The sequence below is a fragment of the Triticum dicoccoides genome, chromosome 3A (genome assembly GCF_002162155.2).
Source record: "Triticum dicoccoides isolate Atlit2015 ecotype Zavitan chromosome 3A, WEW_v2.0, whole genome shotgun sequence".
In the NCBI taxonomy this organism is placed as follows: Eukaryota; Viridiplantae; Streptophyta; class Magnoliopsida; order Poales; family Poaceae; genus Triticum; species Triticum dicoccoides.
Window position 1 is genome coordinate 377,149,784 of NC_041384.1, and position 22,348 is coordinate 377,172,131.

Below are 22,348 nucleotides of genomic sequence, written 5' to 3' on the forward strand. Positions count from 1 at the left end.
AGCACCGTCCTGGCACCACCAATACTAGACATAGCCACATCACAACACTTTACGTTCACGCACACTCCAAGTTTCTGCAACAACAACGTTGTTGCGGAACGGTGACAGCGAAGACTGCGCGACACGACCAGAGATTTTGTTGCAATTTTTGTAGCAAGGGTCTTGTTACAGAAAATTAGGCACGGCATGAGATGTCTTTTTAGTTTTTGCAATAAGGGTCTTATTGCAAAAAATTAGAAAATAAGAGTTTTTGCAACAGGGGACTTGTTGCAGAAAATTATAAAAAATGACTTTTCGCAACAAAGCTCTTATTGCAAGAAATTAGAGATGAGAAAGTTTCGCAACAAAGCTCTTGTTGGAGGAAATTGGAGAGAAGATTTCGGACCTAAAGTAGCTCCTACGCGCCGGCGCCGGGCTGATTTCGCGGTGGGTTGGCGGCGGCGCCACATAGGGCGCAGCTCAGTCGGGGTCGGGTCAAGGCTGACTTGTTTCTGCAACAAAGCGTTCGTTACGAGAAATAACGAGTGAGCATGCGGGCGTAGCAGCGCCCAAAATGCATCTAAAATACTAATCTATAATATTATGCAATATTATGCATTAGCGGAGGTAGTATCGTATGCACAATACTAACTTACTACTACCCTTACGAGCAGCATACATTGCCACGTCCAACGCGTTGCCGACTTGGCAACCAACACGATGCAACCCCGTATGCGGTACAACCACCGGAGTAGGATACGGTTTACAACTCTCACACGATCACTTTCCTAAACATATTTAAACAAACTTGGTGAGAAAACTATCTAGGACACTAATCTTTGGTGACCTTAGACTACAACTAGGTTAATTTCTACATTAGCTTTTCCAATTTTGTGTTAATTTGTAGGAGGTGGTCTAAAATGTTCAGTTTTAGGGGAAGATGCTTTAAGTTTACAATGGGGCAGCCAGTGAGCTGTTATCATGAAGCAATCTATTACAGAATCAACAACATCGTTCTTCCCAAAATTTCATTCCGATAAGATACATTTGCTTAACTTGTGCTTATTATATCAATGTGGCAAACTGCATATACCAGAATACGTATGTACTATTACTATTTGCTATCATCAGTTGAGCAGGTCGTCCGAGGTGCAGTACTGACCGCCGGCGAGCGCCCGGTAGTAGCGGTCCCTGCAGTAAACCGGGCGTCCATTGGCGGCCTCCGCAGCAGCCGCAGCGAGGTCGTCGTCTTGCCTCACCTCGGCAGGCAGCTTCAGCAGGTCCTCTCTCCTGCACGCAGGCACGCCCCAGTCAATTCCGCTTGCAACAATGGCTTACAGTCTATTGTGAAAGCTGGGTAGCAGCATCGAGTTGACTCACTCACCTCATGATCGGCTTAGAGGAGGCGGTAGTGGGGGCTCCATTGAAGGAGTGGACGAATTCCTCGACGGGGGCGGCGAAGGCGAAGAGTGCCACCGCCCCGACGAGCAGCGCACCGGTGCCCACCAGTGTCTGTTTGAGCAGGTTGATCACCGGCTTTACCTGAAGAATCCGTCGATCACCAAGATAAAATGTGAAAAATCCATTTTTATAGTTATATAAGCGTCAACGATCATACATGTTTTCCCGCCAAAAGAAAGAAGCATATGGAATGATAAGAAAAGACAAGCTACAAGTTACCTTGTAAGATCCCAATAGCCTGTCGCGAGCCAGCACCTGCATCAGGAAGGAATTATACGTTTAAAGGCAGTCTGAATTGCATGGCTGTGCTTAAGCTGAACAAGCAAGCATGTACCCCTCAGTTTCTAAATATTTGTCTTTTTAGAAACTTTAAATGGACTATCACATACGGATATATATAGACATATTTTAGAGTGTAGATTCACTCGTTTTGCTTTGTATATAGTCATTTGTTGCAATCTCTAAAAAGACAAATATTTAGGAATGGAGGGAGTATGATGATACATACCTCTGCTGGCTTGACCCACATTTGGCCATCGTACCACCCGGTTTCTTCATACGGCACGACTGCCGATAATAGCCTGTCACCCACGTAGCTCCAACCCTACAGCACTAGCACGTATTGTTATACTAGCACAGTTTTCTAAAATACGGCCGACGTTTGCCAAACTTACCAGGTAGATCCTGAGAACCACAAGAGACACCAGGAGCAGGGTCCCAATCCCAGCAGCTAGCACGAACTTGAGTGGATCCTGCATAGCGTTGACATACATATCATGGAGAAATTGGTCAAACAACACTGTGAGGAACAACATACTAGCACAATTTCCGCTGCTCATTAAACTGAAAATATAGAACCATAACGAACGGGCGTACCTTTCCGGGACTGAAACTTGCGGCTGAGATTGGGGCCGCCAGAACTGTAAATGTGACCAGGCACAGGCTGCCTAGGCGCATGAAGAAAGAGCCTGGACTCAGCTCTGCCCAAGAGTACAAGGTGCTCTCCTTGAGAGCGGAGTACTCGTTAACCTGAGCCAATCATCCAAATTAAGCAGCAAAATCTTTCATTCAGACTGCAAGCTAGGTGCATGCCCCAAGTGTCTAATTTCTTTTGTGCGAGACGCTAAATCATACCGGTCTTTGCTCGTATGGGACTCCGATCTCCATCCTGGGGTCCCAGCTCGGGCCGCCCCCGGCGAAGCGGCTTCGGCTGCTCTCCGGCTCCTCCTCCTTGAGCGCCATCGCCACCGCCACGCTCCTCAGCCTCTTTGCCCTCGTGGACGCTCCACCGCCCTGCGGAAGGGCTCCGGCGAGACGCCGCGGGGATGCTGTCGCGCCATGGTCATGCCCAAGAAGCAGCGCCACAGGCTGGACGGTGGTAATCTTCAGGCGGAGCAACATGGAAAAACTCGCGCCTATTATCTTCTAGCCCACCGTACGTACTGAACTCGGGGAGCGAGAGGGCACCATGTATAGCCGTGAACCTTTTACGTGGCCCAGGTTTTTCTTTTTTGCTTACAGTTTTTCACTTTTTTGTGGCTCAGGCAGTGGAGTGGTCGCGACGGCCAGGTCTGGACACTCTGCCTACACGTGGTGGGATGCGCCGTGGCACGCTGCCTGCTCGTGCCGGCGCACGGCAAGCCAGGTGCGGACCACTATACATTGTTCTCCAATAATAAAAATATAATCATCCCAAAAACTTAAACTCGCAGCTGCGCTATCTGGCGGAGTCGAGCGCACACACGAGTTGTCCGATGACTACGCACCTGCTAAGTGATAAAACTGCTAAGAAAACGGCCTCCTTCCTCCTTGCGATGTACCTGCCGTTATCAGATGGTGGATGGTCACTAAGGATTACCTGCATGCATATGCTGATGTCATCTCACATTATTCCATCTCTTTTAAAAAAAAGTATAACTTTTGAACCGAGTGTCAGAATGAAAATTCGTTTTCGCCATTAGGTTTCTCGCGACGAGATCTTCAAAACTAGATCTCATATGTGTATGTTTCGATGAATTTTTTTTAAGCAATTTTGGTTCTAGTTGAGGCAATTTTAGTACTAAACAGAAGCAACTTCCTTGCATCATGTGTAATAGTGAATTTACCTATCAAGTATATCGTAAACGACATAAAAACCATGTGGGACAAATTTTCATTGTATGTAGGCAACTGCGCATCATTCGTAGGCAACTTTATAATATTGTAGGCAACTTAGTTTTCAAGGTAGGCTGACAGTATCTTAAGGGGGCTACCATGACTAGCTAGTAGCTTAACATCATCCTTAGTTGCATACAACTTAGCTTCATACATAGGCGGCTTTGGACCTAAATTGCTAACGCTACTTAGTTTTAAAAGCAACTTTGATGCTTGATGAGGCAACTTTAATGCTAAATAGAAGCAACTCCACTCCTAAAAATAATTAATTAGCAACAATAAGCAACTAACTAATAATACAGAACAACTACCGAACTGAGGTAGATAATATCACATCACCTTTATGAGCAATTTTCCTTCCACAAGAGGCAACTCTAGTGCTAAAAGCGGGCAACATCACTACCTTGTGTGTCCTAGTTAATTTTGTCTAACATTCTCCTAACTTCCTCATCGGTACTTCTAAGTTGCCTATTGTTCATGCTCGTATGCCGTTGTTTCTAAATTGCCTATAATACTATGATGTCGTCTACCGATGATGCCCTTGTGTCTGCTATATATTGCTAGTTATGGTATGCAACATGATGATGAATCTTGGCCACTGCGGAGTGTTTGTAGGCAACTTAGAAAAAACAATGATAAACAACTTCATATTATTCCAGGCAACTATTTTAACAAAATTAGGCAACCGAGCAGCAATTGTAGGCAACTAATTACCCGTAGCAGGCAACTAGGCATCAATTATAGGCAATTTATAGCATTTATAGTCAATTGAATATCAACTGTTTGCAACTAACCATCAACAATAGGCAATTGAACGACCATGATACACAAGTTAGAATAATGTTAACAAAACTGACAAATATACATAGTGCAGTGAAGTTGCTTTGTATGTACACTAAAGATGCCTTATGTTTTGTGTGATTTTTCTTGTTTTTATGCAAACCAACCTAATAGTGAGTCCAACTAGGCCAAAAAGAAGTCCAACTAGGCCAAAAAGAAGTTGCTCCTCAATAGCACTATAGTTGCCTCAATTGCACCCAAAGTTGCCCCAAAAAAAGTTTGACGAAACCAACTCATATGAGATCTCGTTTTGAAGAACTTGTCGTCAGAAACCTGACTGTGAGAACGGAACTTGATTTTGATGCTTCAATCAAAAGTTATGACTTTTACAACTTTTTAAACCCTAAATAAATGCACATGGGAGACGATCTAGGCTGATTCAATCAGTAGCCACGTGCGCTACGGGGGGTTCGGCTCCTCTGCAGTCCAGTAATTACTATACGGATACTGTAGCTATCAAAATCCGCCGTCCGTTTCAATCTGATGGCTCTCCTTCCTTCCCTCACCCTTTGCAGCAGTGGAGGATCCTAAAGACTGCGACCGTGGCGGCCGGCGGAAGCGCACCGATAAGAAGCGACCACCACATAGCCTTACTAGCTAGTGCGTTTGCGTAGTTGCCCTTGCCGTGGCTCGGGTCGCCGGATGGGTAGCAGTCGAAGACAAGCACACATGTATGGGCACAGTGGTGAAGAGCAGCACCATGATCGGGCGGACCATGGACCATGGGCGGAGCGTACACGATCGTCGGCGTCCCGTACACGGGCACAGTGGGCGTACTATACATGAGCGTGGGCGTCCGCATGTACTCCGGCGCCTCAGTCTGGTGTCGGCGTCCCGTACTCCGGCAACGGTTTCATGTGTCGGTGCATGAAGAAAGGTTTCCTCGCGAGCACCTAGACGTCGTCAACATCCGTCGCGTCCTCGTCAACAGCCTTCGGACAGCTGTGGCACGATCCTTGACTGCTCCTACCCTTGGCACGCCGCCAAGCTCGCCACGCTCTGGAGTGTGCGAAGCACTTGGCAGCGCCACGCGGGCCGGACGGGAGGGTGGTAGTACTCCGGCATTGACATCCCGTAGTGCAGCACATCAGATCCGATCATCGGAGTGGTCATGCACGCTGGCCATCCATACTGTTCCAGCAAACAACACATGATCAACCGAATTATTTCAACCACACACCAAGGAAGTAAGGCTATGTGGCGGCTGGTTCTTACCGGTGCACTTCCGCCGGCCACCGTGGTCGTGGTCTTTAAGAGCCTCCCCTGCTGCAAAGGGTGAGAGACGGAAGGAGAGCCGTGGGATTTTAGCAGACGGTGGATTTGGACAGCTACAGTACCTGTACAGTAATTACTGGACTGCAGAGGAGCCGAACCCCGTTACGGGATATGACCAAACAATTTCCTTTTCTACACTAGACAGCTGGACATAACGACATGCACTTACTATATACGGCAATGCGCTCAAATCAACAAATGAGCGCAGCGGCGCTCTCTAGCCTCGTCCTATAATCATAGACCTACTAAATTTTATTAAACCTTCCAAACTAATTATGCCCCCCTTCCCTACTGAGGTGGGCCCTTTCCCTCCCATATTTTCCAAGGGAAATGTTTCCATCTGGCCAAAACGTTGCGCCGGACGCATGCAGGCCTTGCAATCAATATGGATTGTGCATTGCCTGGGCCTTCCTCTTTTCCCTTTCCCGTACAAACCGATTTCCCACCTTCCCCTTACTTCAACCTCACGACGAGCATTAGGCGCCGCTACAATCACTCAGTTCCTTCATCTTCGCTCTCATGCGCAGCACCCCAGCATGAACAAGGCCTTGCCCATAGGGTGAGTCACGTCGGGGTGGAGAAAACGTCGACAATCAGTGCCTCCTCCCTTCCTTTTCCCCCTCTCAGCCCCGCACCCTCGCCTTCCCGCGCACGAGTTACAACCGGCAGTTGTCAGAGCTGTAAACAGCTTTACAAACGCTACGAACGACTTCTTTTTTGTTGGAACCATTAAATTGACGACGGTGAGCTACAAACGACAGTCGATGGAGCTGCAACCAGTGGTACAAAATGCTACAACCGTCCTTTTTTTGCTGGAACCAGAAAGAGCGGAGGCTGCGAATGGCGCAGGAGGAGATGCAAATAGTACCGCAAAATGCTACATCTTTTGTCCAAGGAAGCTAACATATGCTTCTAAAAAAAGCTTCAAACAAATACGGGGAAGTTGTGGGGCGGCCAACGCGCATACTGAAAAAGCTACAACCGGCTACGAGATAGTGGCAACGGGTCATATGAAAAGCTTCAACCGAGGAACGACAAGCTGATGATGGAGAGTGGCGATGACAAAAGCTGAGCGGCATTGCACGGGGTGATGCAACTCACGACGACGGCGGTGCTAATTTTCTGTTGCAACCGTTATCGTCGTTTGCTACGACCGGCGGAATTTTTTGCTACATCCATTCATGGCAGAGCGGCGACTCGGGATGGCGGTGACGCTATTTTTTGCTACAACCATCATCGTTTTTTGTTACGACCAGCGGGATTTTCGCTACATCCTTTCCATGGTGCGAATGGTAGTCGTCGTTCCTAGAAACTCATGGGGCGAGCGTCGACGGTGAAGACGGCAGGGGCGCACTGGAGTGCTGAAACCAGCAGCATCGACTGTAGGAGTTTCATTCGGTTGACGCGGAATTTGCAACCGATTGACGCCGAGATTTTTGCAACCGACACTACTGCAGGATGGTTCAAACGCGACACTACGATTAGAGACCCTTCGACGAAACTGTGTGCGATGCCATAATCGCAAATGGTGGTGTAAAAAACCCGTCAAAAAAGGTGCAAAACGTTTGCGATGGCAGATGCATCAAACACGGTTCAGAATTTAGTTGCATGTGTGATGCAGGGCATATGGTTCAGCTCAATTAACTGTTTGGGATGAGGAGGCACAAAAGAAACGGGCAGCTAGATGAAGGCATGTGCGATATACAACATACAGTTCACTGGGATGAACTGTGTGTGATTAGGCAACACAATGGAAACGGTTCAACTGAACAAGATGTGTGTGATACGCGGCAAACAGGTCCGTAATCTAAAATGTGTGTGAAGACCAATAATAACACAGACGATTGCTGCTAATAAGCCGTGTGAATTGCTCTGTCTAAAGTAGAATAACATGTGTATATATAACTGAAATAAACATCCAATTACATAAGTGACTATACAGATCATTCACACACACCTCAATAAACAATGGCATGCATTCTAAAGTAGGAGAAACGATCGTCTATCCATCTACTTCCTGTGACGCTCCCACCATTGCTATGTGGCTCGATCCCTCATCTGGGTCAGGAAGAAGACATTTCCTCATGTCAACGATCCGCCTACATCTCGTAGCTTGTGTACGCGTTCATGGCCACGTACTTGACATGTTGTTCATCCAGTCTCTTATGCCACACACTGTGCCAGGCGTTCTTGTCCTTATTGCTGTCTTGCTTCATCCTCGCGTAGTAGGGGTCGATGATGGCCGAGGCAAGGTCAACCAGGGAGTTCAGTTTGCTTTTTGTCGCTGCCCTAGACCTTGTAGTGGTGTTGGATGTTGACAAGATTCGGGCATTTCAAGTCCGAAACCTTGAGCGCTTTTAGACCGTTGTGGTGTCCACCGTAGAGAAACAGTACTCGGAGCTATTGATAAACTTGGAGAAACGCTCGCAAGGCCTTGTGGCAAGGTGGAAGTGGTAGACGAGGATGTCATGTCGCACACACAACTGGATGATGGAAACCTTCTGATCGTGCCCGGCACGATCGATGGTGTACTCTAGGTCGAAGCCGACCACTCGGTACTTGTCCTCGGCAAGGAACTGCTCCATAGTTTAGATGGAGCTCCCCACCGAGAATGGATCGTTCGTGTACACCACCGAGAGGGCCTTCCCCTCACGTGGGTGTCCACTACGTGATGCATGGTGAACTGCCCACAGTTGTCATCGTCGGCCGCTGGGAGCGCCATTGGAGCCACGGGGAGCGCCATTGGAACCGCTGGATGTCCTCTTTGTATGTGTCCTCGTGGGTGTGCTTATTGTGTCGTGTGAGACAAGAGATGAAGGTAAATGGACGCATGAATAAAAGAGGGTCGGGCGGCGTGGATTCTTGGCGTGTCCGCATGGCAGATTTTGCAGCGGGTAACTGCATCGTCGCGCCGCGCCCGGCGCAACCGCTTGAACGTGTGTGATCATGCGCCGACCCAAAACACTGGCAGCGCACATGGAGGGACGAGGGCAGAGCAACCGGAGGGACACGAGAGCAGAGCGTGCACGGCGGGACCCGAGCAGAGCGCGTCGCGGCCGCCTGAACCGCAAGCAACCACACACATAGAGCAGTTGAACACGCAGGAAATGGTCTCCTACAAGTCGGCCGACAGTTGCATCGTTGCGTAGAGAGCGGCCATGTGGTACCACCTCCGCCTAGTCTATAGTCTCCTTTATATCCCGTGCCATATTTTTCCCTCAAATTTAACCAACAAAATGTTAATGCATGTTTCAAAAATTATATAATTGGAAACTATGTTCAAATACAAATCCAACTATATATTTTTTGGCGACATGCATTCGTATTTTATTAGTTAAATCATACTTATAAACCAGGACGGTGGTATAGTAGGTAATTAAATCACAAACTTTTTTTATTAACCGTATGTGTACGTGGTGTTTCGTCCTCCTCTCGCACGTCTTGTCACCCCGCTGCCGCAGACGACTTACAGCGCAAGATTGCGTAGCGCGCGGGGGCGTTCTTTTTGCCAAACGGTGGCGCCAATGAATCGTCGATGAGCCCGTTCCCGCGCAACCTCGCATGTTCCCGTACAAGCTTCCCGCCCGACTCGGTGAAATCCCCCAAAATCCCAATGCTTACGACCTGCTATAAAAACCCTCATGGCCGGCGAGTCCTGCGTCGCATTTTCCCCTCCATCACTGTAGCTTATCTCGTCTGCTTCTCCCACATCCGCCAATGGCACCGGTCCATCGTCGTCGCTCAGCCACTCCGTTGTCATCAGAGGACAGCTCCAGCTGGGAGGCTACACCGCGGTGGCGGTGCAGTCCCCGACATAGTGTAGTGCGCGTGGCGTCCTTGTTGGGTGTGCGCGGAACACCCACCACACGCTCCGCCGCTAGTGCCCGTCGGTAGCTGTTGCCGGCCGCCGTTGCCGCCACACCACCATCGAAAGCCAGGGCCATCGCCTGCTCCGCCGCCGTGGCCCGAAGGCGGGAGATGGCCGTTGTGGCCGCCACCCAACTGCCGGCCACTGTGGCCATCACCCGCTCCGCCACCGCGGACTGAAGGCAGGAGGTGGTGGTCGTGGCCGCCGGCCCACCGTCGACCGCCGGGGTCATCACCCGCTCCGCCACCGCCGCCCGAAGGCGGGAGGCGGAGGTGGATGCCCGCACATGCGACAGCGACCTTGCATGCTACACCGAGTTCCTGGGGGAGGAGAAGGAGCGCCTCGTCGAGCACGCAAAGAGCCTTACCGCCACAGTGGCCGCGGCACATGCCGCCTCAGAGGCGAGGAATCAGGAGATCTATGAGGAGAACCACCGCTTCGAGAGGGGTCGTCTGGAGCGGTAGAGGGCATTCGAGGTGAGCGTCGTTGAAGCCGTATTAGCGGCAGGCACTTCATTGCGGTTGCCCAGCTCGTCGGTAGGCTCCTCCTCCTCCGCCTCTTACTGAGCGCGCTCGGTAGAGGAGAGGCAGCCAGAAGTAGTACAAAGCCCCTCCGCAGTAGTAGTAGTATTTAGGGGCTATTTTGTTTAGTTCATCTGACTATAGATGTGGTGGAACTGTACAACGTACTTAAAATTAGCTAGTATATATAGTTGAACTAGCTATTTCAATACATGGTTGGCAACAATTGGGGAAAAGTTTGGTCGGTTCAGCTGTCGAGTTGAACTGTTTGTATAAATTAAGAACGACTGCTTAATCTACAAATAAAATCTATGCCTAATTACTGGATTTTAGTTGCAAAAATTAGATACTACTAGTGATTTTTAGCTTCATATTTTGACAAATCGCAGTGTGATACGTCTCCAATGTATCCACTTTTCCAAACACTTTTGCCCTCGTCTTGGACTCTAATTTGCATGATTTGAATGGAACTAACCTGGACTGGCGATGTTTTCAGTAGAATTACCATGGTGTTATTTATGTGCAGAAACAAACGTTATCGGAATGACCTGAAACTTCACGGAGCAACTTTTTGGAAAATATAAAAAATACCTACAAAAGATGAAGGCCAGGGGGCCCACCACCTCTCCATGAGGGTGGGGGGCACGCCTGCCCCCTAGGGCGCTCCCCCTACCTCGTGGGCCCCCTGGTGCCTCTCCGACTGCAACTCCAACTCTATATATTGTGTTTCAGGGAGAAAAAAACCAGAGAGAAGAATTCATCACGTTTTACGATACGGAGCCACCGCCAAGCCCTAAAACCTCTCGGGAGGGCTGATCTGGAGTCCGTTCGGGGCTCTGGAGAGGGGAATCCGTCGCCATCGTCATCATCAACCATCCTCCTTCACCAATTTCATGATGCTCACCGCCGTGCATGAGTAATTCCATCGTAGGCTTGCTGGACGGTGATGGGTTGGATGGGATCTATCATGTAATCGAGTTAGTTTTGTTCGGGTTTGATCCCTAGTGTCCACTATGTTCTGAGATTGATGTTGCCATGACTTTGCTATGCTTAATGCTTGTCACTAGGGCCCGAGTGCCATGATTTCAGATCTGAACCTATTATGTTTTCATCAATATATGAGTGTTCTTGATCCTATATTGCAAGTCTATAGTCACCTATTATGTGTTATGGTCCGTTAACCCCGAAGTGATAATAATCGGGATACTTACCGGTGATGACCGTAGTTTGAGGAGTTCATGTATTCACTATGTGTTAATGCTTTGTTCCGGTACTCTATTAAAAGGAGGCCTTAATATCCCTTAGTTTCCATAAGGACCCCGCTGCCACGGGAGGGTAGGACAAAAGATGTCATGCAAGTTCTTTTTTATAAGCACGTATGATTATATTCAGAATACATGCCTACATTACATCAATGAACTGGAGCTACTTTTGTGTCACCCTAGGTTATGACTGTTACATGATGAACCGCATCCGGCATAATTCTCCATCACTGATCCATTGCCTATGAGCTTTCCATATATTGTTCTTCGCTTATTTACTTTTCCGTTGCTATTGTTATCATCACTACAAAATACCAAAAACATTACTTTTACTACTGTTACCTTTTGCTACGGTTACCACTACTATCATATTACTTTGCTACTAAATACTTTGCTGCAGATATTAAGTTTCCAAGTGTGGTTGAATTGACAAATCAGCTGCTAATACTTGAGAGTATTCTTTGGTTCCCCTTGTGTCGAATCAATAAATTTGGGTTGAATACTCTACCCTCAAACATTGTTGCGATCCCCTATACTTGTGGGTTATCAAGACTATTTTCTGGCGCCGTTGCCGGGGAGCATAGCTCTATTCTTTGAGTCACTTGGGATTTATATCTGCTTATCATTATGAAGAACTTGAAAGATCCAAGAACCAAGATTTATCCCTCCACTATGAGGGGAGGTAAGGAATTGCCATCTAGCTTTGCACTTGATTCACCTTCTGTTTTGAGTAAGCTTGCGACACCTACACCTGCTTCTGCTATTTGTTCTGATATGTCGCATGTCATTGATGATGCCACTTCTGCTATGCATGATACTTATGATGAAACTACTTCTATGCCTGATACTACTGTGCCACTTAGTGATTTTCTTGATGAACAAATTGCTAGGGCTAGAGAGATTGAAAATATTGAATCTGATAATACTGATGAAAGTGATGATGAAGAATCACTTGTTATTACTGAGGGTTATGTTTTTGATCAAGAAGCTTCTTTAGCTATTTTAGCTTGCAAAGATAGTAACGAACTTAAGAGGTTATTAGCTAAATGGAACAAGCAATCTCTAAATGCTAGAATGAAACCTGACCCTGCTTTTGCTACTTCACCTATCTGTGTTACCGATAAGGATTATGAATTCTCTGTTGATCCTGATATAATTACTTTGGTTGAATCTGATCCTTTTCATGGCTATGAATCTGAAACTGTTGTGGCACATTGTCGGTGTCAAAATCGGCGGATCTCGGGTAGGGGGTCCCGAACTGTGTGTCTAGGCCGGATGGTAACAGGAGGTAGGGGACACGATGTTTTACCCAGGTTCGGGCCCTCTTGATGGAGGTAAAACCCTACGTCCTGCTTGATTAATATTGATGATATGGGTGTTACAAGAGTAGATCTACCACGAGATCAGAGAGGCTAAACCCTAGAAGCTAGCCTATGGTATGATTGTATGTTATGGTTGTCGTCCTACGGACTAAAACCCTTCGGTTTATATAGACACTGGAGAGGGTTAGGGTTACACAAGGTCGGTTACAAAGGAGGAGATATCCATATTCGTATTGCCTAGCTTGCCTTCCACGCCAAGTAGAGTCCCATCCAGACACGAGACAAAGTCTTCAATCTTGTATCCTCATAGTCTAACAGTCCGGCCAATGGAGATAGTCCGGCTATCCAGAGACCCCCTAATCCAGGACTCCCACAGTAGCCCCTGAACCAGGCTTCAATGACGATGAGTCTGGCGCGCAATATTGTCTTCCCCATTGCAAGGCGGGTTCCTTCTCCGAATACATCACAGAAGAATTTGAATACGAGGATAGTGTCCGACCCTGCAAAATAAGTTCCACATTCCACCATAGAGAGAATAATATTTTCGCAGATCTAATTCGCTGGCTTGTTTCGGCAACATGACGTTATGTCATGGCCCGGTGATTATTCGAACCGTTTCTTTTAACCAGCCCCGCACATAACGCGAGGCAGTTTTTCGACACGTCTTGTCAAAGCAGAGATCGTGTCCCCTTATTACGGGATTCTCATTAATACGGGCATGGATAATCCAACCGCGCCATCAATTGCGACGCTTGGGGGATAAGCGAGTTTTACCAGGCAAGTGGGGACGCTTAGTTTCGTCCGCCCATATAAAGGGATAAGGATTCACCTTTCTATCCACGCCTTCTTCCTCCTTTGCTCATCCGCTCCCGCACACTCGAGCTCTAGCGCCCAAGTCCTCACTTCCATCTCAACCTTCTCCAACCATGTCCGGAGCGGGAGGCAAGTGGATGGTCTCCTCCGTCACGGAGGGAGACATCAAAAAACTGAGGAGAGCCGGATACCTGCCCGACGACATCGCGCACCGGCTCCCAGATGAGGGGCAGCTCATCCCCACCCCCAGGCCCCATGAGAGGGTGGTATTCCTCACCCATTTCCTCCATGGACTGGGATTCCCTCTCCATCCCTTCGTCTGGGGGCTCATGTTTTATTACGGCCAGGATTTCCACGATCTGGCCCCGAACTTCATCCTCAACATCTCGGCATTTATCGTCGTGTGCGAGGCCTTCCTCCGCATCAAGCCCCACTTCGGCTTATGGCTGAAGACCTTCAACGTCAAGCCGAAGGTGGTGGGCGGCCGCCAGGCGGAGTGCGGATGCGCCATGGTGGGCAAGATGCCCAACATAACATGGCTCGAGGGCTCCTTTGTGGAGACCATAAAGGGGTGGCAATCAGGGTGGTTCTATATCACCGAGCCGCGTGACCCCGCATGGGTAGCGGCCCCCGAGTTCCGATCTGGCATCCCCATGCGGCTCACCTCCTGGAAAGAGAAGGGCCTGTCCTGGGGTAGTTCGAAAGAGCTGACCGGACTCCAAACATGTATTCAAAACATGGTGGACAAGAAGCTCAAGCTTGTCAACATAGTCCAGGTTATGCTCATCCGCCGGATACTCCGGTGCCAACAACGGGAGTTCACCTTGTGGGAGTTCAATCTGGCGTAGCACAGGACTCTGAACAGGCTCTTCGACACAACTCATGAAGACGCCTGGAGGGTGCTGTTTAAATGTGCTGAGGTCCCCCCCCCTATCACTGAGGATCGCGGATTCAGCGCGAAGCACCAAGCCAGTGCGGTAAGTTGTTTTACCTTTCGCAGGATATTCATTTTTATATAGATTGACTCTATGCGGGATCTAAACTCCTGTGCCTTTGACAAGACTGGCAGAAGATGGCCGGACAGATCGACTATCCGGCTCCTTTGCCCGAAGGCCCCGCAGATGCCCTTCTGGCGAAGATGTTGACTCCGGCCCCTTATAAGGTGCCGGAGAAGACCAAGAAGGCCAAGGGAGCTCGAAAGAGTTCCTGACGCCAGGCATCGTCGGACTCACCGTCCGATGACTCTGCGGCGCACTCTTCCCCCGAAGACGAGGAAGAAGAAGAAGAAGAAGATGCTCCCCCACCGACTAGGGGAGACAGAAAAAGGAAGGCCGCCCCAACTGGGGGGCCGAAGGGTCCAAGAAGGGAAGGACCCTCCTTCCAGACAGCTCCACTGCCGCCGACGAAGGCGAAGACGAGTGGTTGCCCAGGGCCAAGCCCCCGGGGAGATCGTAAGTATTCAGATACCAAAGTAACCTATATGATTCCTTTGTTGCACTACTTTCCCTAATCGCCGAACATAATTACGCAGGACGCCACGAGCCAATATCGAGGTATCCTCGGATGGCTCCCTGGGCTCGTCGGACATGGATAGCGATCCAGTCCCGACCGCTACCTCCCCTCATCCTGCCGACGACGCCGAAGTGTTGTCTCAAGAGGCACCGGATCGAGGGGGGTCTGTCCCGGAGGCACCTCAAGGCGACCTTCCGGACTCCGGGAGCCGAGGGGACGGGGTCCCCGAGAGCTCCGAGTTAGGCCCTCAGCCGAACATCGCGCCGGATCCTCCAACAGTTTCGGGCTCTGGCAGGCGGTCCCCTTCTAAGAGGGGCAAAACGCCAGTGCCGTTGACCTCTGCCCATCCAGAGGCATCCGACAACCTGCTGGAAGCGCTTCGTAGCGCTTCCATCGATGAGGAGCACCACACCATCATGAGTGCGGTGATCCAGAAGGTTCAGTCCACCAAGAGCGGATTGACTGAAGCCTGTGCCAGCCTTCTAACAGGCTTCGAGGTAAGTGTTTTAAAATGTAGTAGAAGTATTACCGCATAGACAGTAGCCCCTGATGCTTTGTTCGGTGTTCACAAAGAAAAGCCGAACAGAGGATCAAATAATATCGCACGAGTCTAATATAAGTATGTCAATATGCATATGCAGGCTTCTCAGCTGGCGTCCGCCGCACTAACTGCGGAGGTCGCCGTACTGAAGCGGGACCTTGATGGGTCCAAGAAAGAGCTCGGCCTTGCCAAGAGGCAGCTCGAGGAGAACGAGGGTAAGTAATACCCTGTCTATAGATATGTATATATAAAAAAGGACGCGATTGCAAAATGACAGGGTCATTGTATGTTTTGCCAGGGGACACGACCGAGGTGGCGACCCTGAAGCAAGCGCTGACCAAGGCCGAAGATACAGCGGCCAAGGAGCGCACCGAGCGAGAGAGGCACGAGGCTCGGGTGGGCGAGGTGCAGCAAGAGCTCCAGGCTCTCGTGACGAAGCACGAGGCGTTGGAGCTTGACTTGAAGACGCGAGAGTCTGTGCTTGCCGCGGCCCGTGAGAGCGTGAAGAGTGCCAAGGCCGAGGCCCAGAAGGCCCTTCAGGAGATCGACGCGATGAAGAAGATAGTGGCGGGTAAGGGTTTCTATATGCAAAACAAGCATGTAAAAGTGAATTACTGATTACTTACCCGAATCCGGAACTCTTCAGGAGCATTCGCAGATTTGCCCCGCAGTGTGTCCGATGCCGCACAATTTTACCAGGCCGAGGACGGAAGCTCGATGGAGAAGTTGTTCTGGTCTCAGTATGCTGAGGCCGAACATCCGCTGCCGATGAGCGACCAGCTGAAGCAGATGGTCGAGCTACATAAGGCGGCGGATCAGGCCATGAAGGGCTTTATAGTCCGGCTGTGGCCTGGCGACGCCCTTCGGAACAGCTTCTTCGGCCTGGTGAGGCCGCTTGTGGATGCCTGCCCATGGCTGGAGGTTGTCAAGCAATCCGTCTGCATTGAAGGTGCACGCCGGACTTTCGCCCGTGTAAAAATGCAGTGGGTCAAGCTAGATGCCGTGAAGCTGATCAAGGAGGGGCCGCCAGAGGGCAAGGAGCACCGCCACCCCGAGATGTATTATGAGGGTGTTCTGCCGGGTGCCCGTCTTATCGCGGATGAGTGTTCGAAAGATGTAATATTTGAGTAAACTTGCTCGTTTTATCCTGTATTTATGAAAACCTGTTTCATATGCGCTATGCAACGCTTGTTTGAATTTAAAATATTACCTTCTGTTTGGCTGTTTATCAAATCTGAGAGATGGATAGTCCTCGGCTTCTGCCCCCATGCCGCTAGAGCTGGGGTGTTCGGATAAACCTAAGCACTCTTGTTCCCATATCTGGGTCCTTCGAGGGAGGTGCTCAGCACAACAAACAAGACAACCGGACTAATATTGCTTTATCACTCTCACTTAGCCATATAATTCTATAATTTTAAATTTCGGCGAAGCCCCTGGTATTCGGAAGGCCGAATTCGGGGAGAGATACACGCCTTTAAGCCGGACAGGGCCGGCCCCTCGGCCTAAGCGGCATAAGTCTTTAGGGACTCGAAAAACCTCGCCGAACAGCGACCAGTCTCTCGCGGGGTCCTCGCATCTTGAGCTTGAGGTAAGCATAATGCGGTACTTCATTGAATCTAGCAAATGCGGTTCGCCCGAGCAGCGCATGATAACCACTACGGAACGGGACTATATCGAAGATTAACTCTTCGCTTCGGAAGTTATCCGGGGATCTGAAGACCACGTCCAGTGTAATTGATCCTCTGCAATGGGCCTCTACGCCTGGAATAACGCTCTTATAGGTCGTTTTTGTGGGTTTGATCCTTGAGGGTTCTATACCCATTTTGCGCACTGTGTCCTGATAAAGCAGGTTCAGGCTGCCGCCGCCGTCCATAAGGACTTGAGTGAGGTGAAATCCATCGATGATTGGGTCTAGGACCAGTGCGGCAAATCAGCCATGACGGATACTAGTTGGGTGGTCCCTGCGATCGAAGGTGATCGGGAAGGAGGACGAAGGGTTGAACTTTGGGGCGACTGGCTCCAACGCATATACGTCCCTGAGCGCACGCTTCCGCTCCCTCTTGGGAATGTGGGTTGCGTATATCATGTTCACCGTCCGCACTTGCGGGGGAAACCTCTTCTGTCCTCCAGTGTGCAGCTGCCGGGGTTCCTCCTCGTCATCGCTATGCGGCCCCTTGTCCTTGTTTTCGGCAATTAACTTACCGGCCTGCTTGAACACCCAACAATCCATGTTGGTGTAATTGGCTGGCTTGTCTGGGGTGCCGTGTATTTGACACGAGCGATCGAGTATACGGTCCAAGCTGGACAGACCCGACGTACTTTGTTTGAATGGCTTTTTCCGCTGACCGGGTTTAGAGCCTTTGAATCCGGCATTGATTGCCGTATCCTCAGTATTTTCGCTGTTAATGCGGCGCTTATGCTTGTTGCGACGTGACCTACTATTGCCATCCTTGGTATCTATGGTACCATGGTTTTTTGAGAGGTTATTACTGCGAGCCAGCCAACTGTCTTCTCCCGCACAAAAGCGGGTCATGAGCGTCGTGAGAGCTGCCATAGATTTCGGCTTTTCCTGACCAAGGTGTCGGGCTAGCCACTCATCTCGGATGTTGTGCTTGAAAGCTGCTAAGGCCTCCGCATCCGGACAGTCGACGATTTGATTTTTCTTTGTAAGGAACCGAGTCCAGAACTGCCTGGTCGACTCTTCTGGCTGCTGAATTATGTGGCTCAAATCATCGGCGTCTGGTGGTCGCACATAAGTGCCCTGAAAGTTGTCGAGGAATGCGGCTTCCAGATCTTCCCAACAGCTAATGGAGTCCGCTGGAAAGTTGTTAAGCCAATGCCGCGCTGGTCCTTTGAGCTTTAGTGGGAGGTATTTGATGGCGTGTAAGTCATCACTGCGGGCCATGTGGATGTGGAGGAAGAAGTCCTCAATCCATATTGCGGGATCTGTTGTGCCGTCGTATGATTCAATGTTTACAGGTTTGAAACCTTCTGGGAATTGATGTTCCATTACTTCGTCTGTGAAGCATAAGGGGTGTGCGGCGCCTCTGTATTGGGCTATATCGCGACGCAGCTCGAATGGGTCTTGCCCGTTCTGTTCGCCCCGGCCGGATTTGCTTTTACTTTATCCGGCATGACGTTTATTGTCTCGCAGAGTGATGCGCCCTCGTGATCCGTAGATCGATCTTGAATGCTTTGCTTTGTCCTCCAATATGTCTCGCAGGTCTGGCGTATCTCCCCATGCCTTTTTATTTGAATGGCGTTGGGGTAGAGGCTGAACTTTTGGCTGGAATGCCTCTCTATCGCGGCCACGAGGTGGCCGATTAGCCATGTCATACGCTTCTTCCTCCAATCGGGGTAGTAGCATGCGCCTTGGGTAACTCTTGGAGGGCCGCTCGAGTTTATATTCCTCGGCTGCGAGGACTTCAGTCCATTTGTCAGTTAGCAGATTTTGATCAGCTTGGAGCTGCTGCTGCTCTTTCTTAGGCTATTTGCCGTGGCCATAAGCCGGCGCTTGAAGCGCTCTTGTTCGACGGGATCCTCTGGGACGGCGAATTTATCGTCGCCGAGGCTTGCCTCGTCTTCGGAGGGGGGATGTAATTGTCATCCTCCTCCTCTCCGCCAGCCGCTCTCTCAGGAGAGCTGGCTCCTTCATCCTCCTGCCCTAAATCTTGCTGGAGGGGATTGTTGTTGTCTTCGGCGCTATCCGGAGTGTTATTATCTCCTGTGCCGATATCACCACTTTTGCTTTGGCGGGACTTAGAGCGGCGCCGCTGACGTCGGCGCTTGGGTTGCTTCTTGGAGGGGTCATCCTCCGCTATCTCATCGCCATTGCCTTCGTTGGGTGTATCCACCATGTATATGTCATATGACGAGGTGGCTTTCCAGTGCCATATAGGTGCTGGTTCATGTTCGTCTCCTACATCGTCGTCCATACCGTCGATGTCTTCGGAGTCGAAGTCGAGCATGTCGGTTAAATCATCGACAGTGGCTACGAAGTGGGTGGTGGGTGAGCGTCGAATTTCCTCGTCTTCCGCATCCCAATCCTATTGGCCATAATCCGGCCAGGGCTCTCCTGACAAAGAGAGAGTACTTAGTGAATTCAGAATGTCGCTGAGGGGCGAGTGCTTCCATGATCGGTGCCCAATCAGATTCGATTGGCAGGGGCGCGGACGGTTCGGAGTCCGGTACCTTGGAGTCATGGGCTGCGCAGAGGATTATGCTGGTGTTTGGCTCAATCGCCGTCGAGACTGCAGCCCCTGAGGTGGTGTCTAGCCACCCGTCCTCGATTGGCGTAGTTTACTCCGAGCTAAGGGTCGGAGCAGATGCGGGCGTGGCCTCTAGGGTACTGTTCGGCGGCAGAGCTAGGTCATACCCATCGCGACAGTGTGGCGTGCCCGGCTGTGGCTCGAATCCGTCGAAGATCAAGTCTCCGCGGACGTCGGCCGTGTAGTTCAAACTTCCAAATCTGACCTGATGGCCAGGGGCGTAGCTTTCAATCTGCTCCAGATGGCCAAGCGAATTAGCCCGCAGTGCAAAGCCGCCGAATACGAAGATCTATCTGGGGAAAAAAGTCTCACCCTGGACCGCATCGCTATCAATGATAGTAGGAGCCATCAAGCTAACGGCGACGACACAGAGGAACTCTCAATGAAAGCACCAATGTCGGTGTCAAAACCGGCGGATCTCGGGTAGGGGGTCCCGAACTGTGTGTCTAGGCCGGATGGTAACAGGAGTCAGGGGACACGATGTTTTACCCAGGTTCGGGCCCTCTTGATGGAGGTAAAACCCTACATCCTGCTTGATTAATATTGATGATATGGGTGTTACAAGAGTAGATCTACCACGATATCAGAGAGGCTAAACCCTAGAAGCTAGCCTATGGTATGATTGTATGTTATGGTTGTCGTCCTACGGACTAAAACCCTTCGGTTTATATAGAAACCGGAGAGGGTTAGGGTTACACAAGGTCGGTTACAAAGGAGGAGATATCCATATTCGTATTGCCTAGCTTGCCTTCCACGCCAAGTAGAGTCCCATCCGGACACGAGACGAAGTCTTCAATCTTGTATCTTCATAGTCTAACAGTCCAGCCAATGGAGATAGTCCGGCTGTCCGGAGACCCCCTAATCCAGGACTCCCACACACATCTTACTAAATTAAATGATATAGCCACCCTATTCACTAAAGATGAGATATCCATATTCATATTGCCTAGCTTGCCTTCCACGCCAAGTAGAGTCCCATCCGGACACGAGACGAAGTCTCAATCTTGTATCTTCATAGTCTAACAGTCCGGCCAATGGAGATAGTCCGGCTGTCCGGAGACCCCCTAATCCAGGACTCCCACACACATCTTACTAAATTAAATGATATAGCCACCCTGTTCACTAAAGATGAGAGAACTCGTTACTTTTATATCCTTAAAATATTCCCGTTCTCATTAAAGGGTGATGCTAGACATGGTTTAATTCTCTTGATCCTGGTTGTGTGCGTAGTCCCCAGGATATGATTTATTACTTCTCTGCTAAATATTTCTCTGCTCATAAGAAACAAGCTGCTTTAAGGGATATATATAATTTTGTGCAAATTAAAGAAGAAAGTCTCCCACAAGCTTGGGGGAGGCTTCTCCAATTACTTAATGATTTGCCTAATCATCCTCTTAAGAAAAATGAAATACTTGATATCTTTTATAATGGACTAATCGATGCTTCCAGAGATTACCTGGATAGTTGTGCTGGTTCTGTTTTCAGGGAAAGAACACCGGGTGAAGCTGGAATTCTATTGAATAATATGTTGACAAATGAAAATGATTGGACACCTCCAGAGCCAATTCCTGAGCCTATTCCTAAACCAACTCCGAAGAAGAGGGGTATTCTATTTCTCAGTCCTGAAGATATGCAAGAGGCAAAGAAATCTATGAAAGAAAAAGGTATTAAAGCTGAAGATGTTAAGAATTTACCTCCTATTGAAGAAATACACGGTATTAATTTACCGCCTGTTGAAGAAACATATGATCTTAATACTTTACCTATTGAAGAAACTCATGGTCTTGATAACCCGACACAGGTAGTAAAGGTAAATTCTGTCTATAGATATGATAAAGCTAAAATCCCATTTACTAAGTTTGCTAGCCCATGCCTAGATGAGTTTGATAAATTTATGGCTTATTTTGGTAGACAATTGAAATACAATTCAAATATGCTTGAACACTTGGGTGATTATATGGCCAATGTCAAAGGTGAACTTAAACTTATTAGTAAGCATGCTTCTATGGTTACCACTCAAGTATAACAAGTACTTAAAGCTCAAAATGATTTGCTCAATGAATTGAATAGTAAGGATAATGATAATGCTGTTAGAGTGGCTACTAGAACTGGTAGAATGACTCAGGAACCTTTGTATCCTGAAGGCCACCCTAAGAGAATTGAGCAATATTCTCAGAGAAATAATATAGATCCACCTAGTCCTTCTAAAAGGAAGAAAAAGAAAAATGATAGGACTTTGCATGCTTCTAGTGAACCTATTACTGAAACACCTGAGAATCCAAATGATATTTCTATTTCTGATGCTGAAACACAATCTGGTAATGAACCTGAAACTAGTAATAATGTCACTGATAATGTTCATGATGATGCTCAACCTAGTAAAGATAATGATGTAGAAATTGAACCTGCTGTTGATCTTGATAACCCACAGTCAAATAATCAATGTTATGATAAGAAAGATTTTGTTGCTAGGAAACATGGTAAAGAAAGAGAACCATGGGTTCAGAAACCCATGCCTTTTCCTCCCAAACC

General features: G+C 49.0%; 1 protein-coding gene across 2 annotated transcripts; it reads right to left on the reverse strand.

Annotated features, from left to right (window-relative positions):
- Positions 1-287: 287 nt before the first annotated feature.
- Positions 288-2,894, reverse strand: LOC119268245 (protein CONSERVED IN THE GREEN LINEAGE AND DIATOMS 27, chloroplastic-like). Of its 2 annotated transcripts, XM_037549833.1 has the most exons (8): positions 2,575-2,894; positions 2,317-2,469; positions 2,115-2,192; positions 1,949-2,044; positions 1,660-1,695; positions 1,364-1,521; positions 1,142-1,269; positions 288-491 (listed from the first exon to the last, which is right to left on the reverse strand). In XM_037549833.1, the coding sequence occupies exons 1-8, from the start codon at positions 2,839-2,841 to the stop codon at positions 475-477; spliced, it is 933 nt and encodes a 310-aa protein (XP_037405730.1). In that variant the 5' UTR covers positions 2,842-2,894; the 3' UTR covers positions 288-474. The 2 variants fall into 2 exon arrangements, with proteins under 2 accessions (XP_037405730.1, XP_037405729.1); XM_037549832.1 differs by lacking the exon at positions 288-491 and having other exon boundaries at positions 930-1,269.
- Positions 2,895-22,348: the final 19,454 nt, after the last annotated feature.

Excerpts from the sequence above, each read along its gene's own strand:
- LOC119268245 (XM_037549832.1), bottom strand. The coding sequence starts at position 2,841 with ATGTTGCTCCGCCTGAAGATTACCACCGTCCAGCCTGTGGCGCTGCTT. Across the intron at positions 2,193-2,316 it reads CAAGTTTCAGTCCCGGAAAG|GATCCACTCAAGTTCGTGCT; the intron begins GTACGCCCGTTC and ends AACGCTATGCAG. Across the intron at positions 1,522-1,659 it reads GGCTATTGGGATCTTACAAG|GTAAAGCCGGTGATCAACCT; the intron begins GTAACTTGTAGC and ends CGGATTCTTCAG.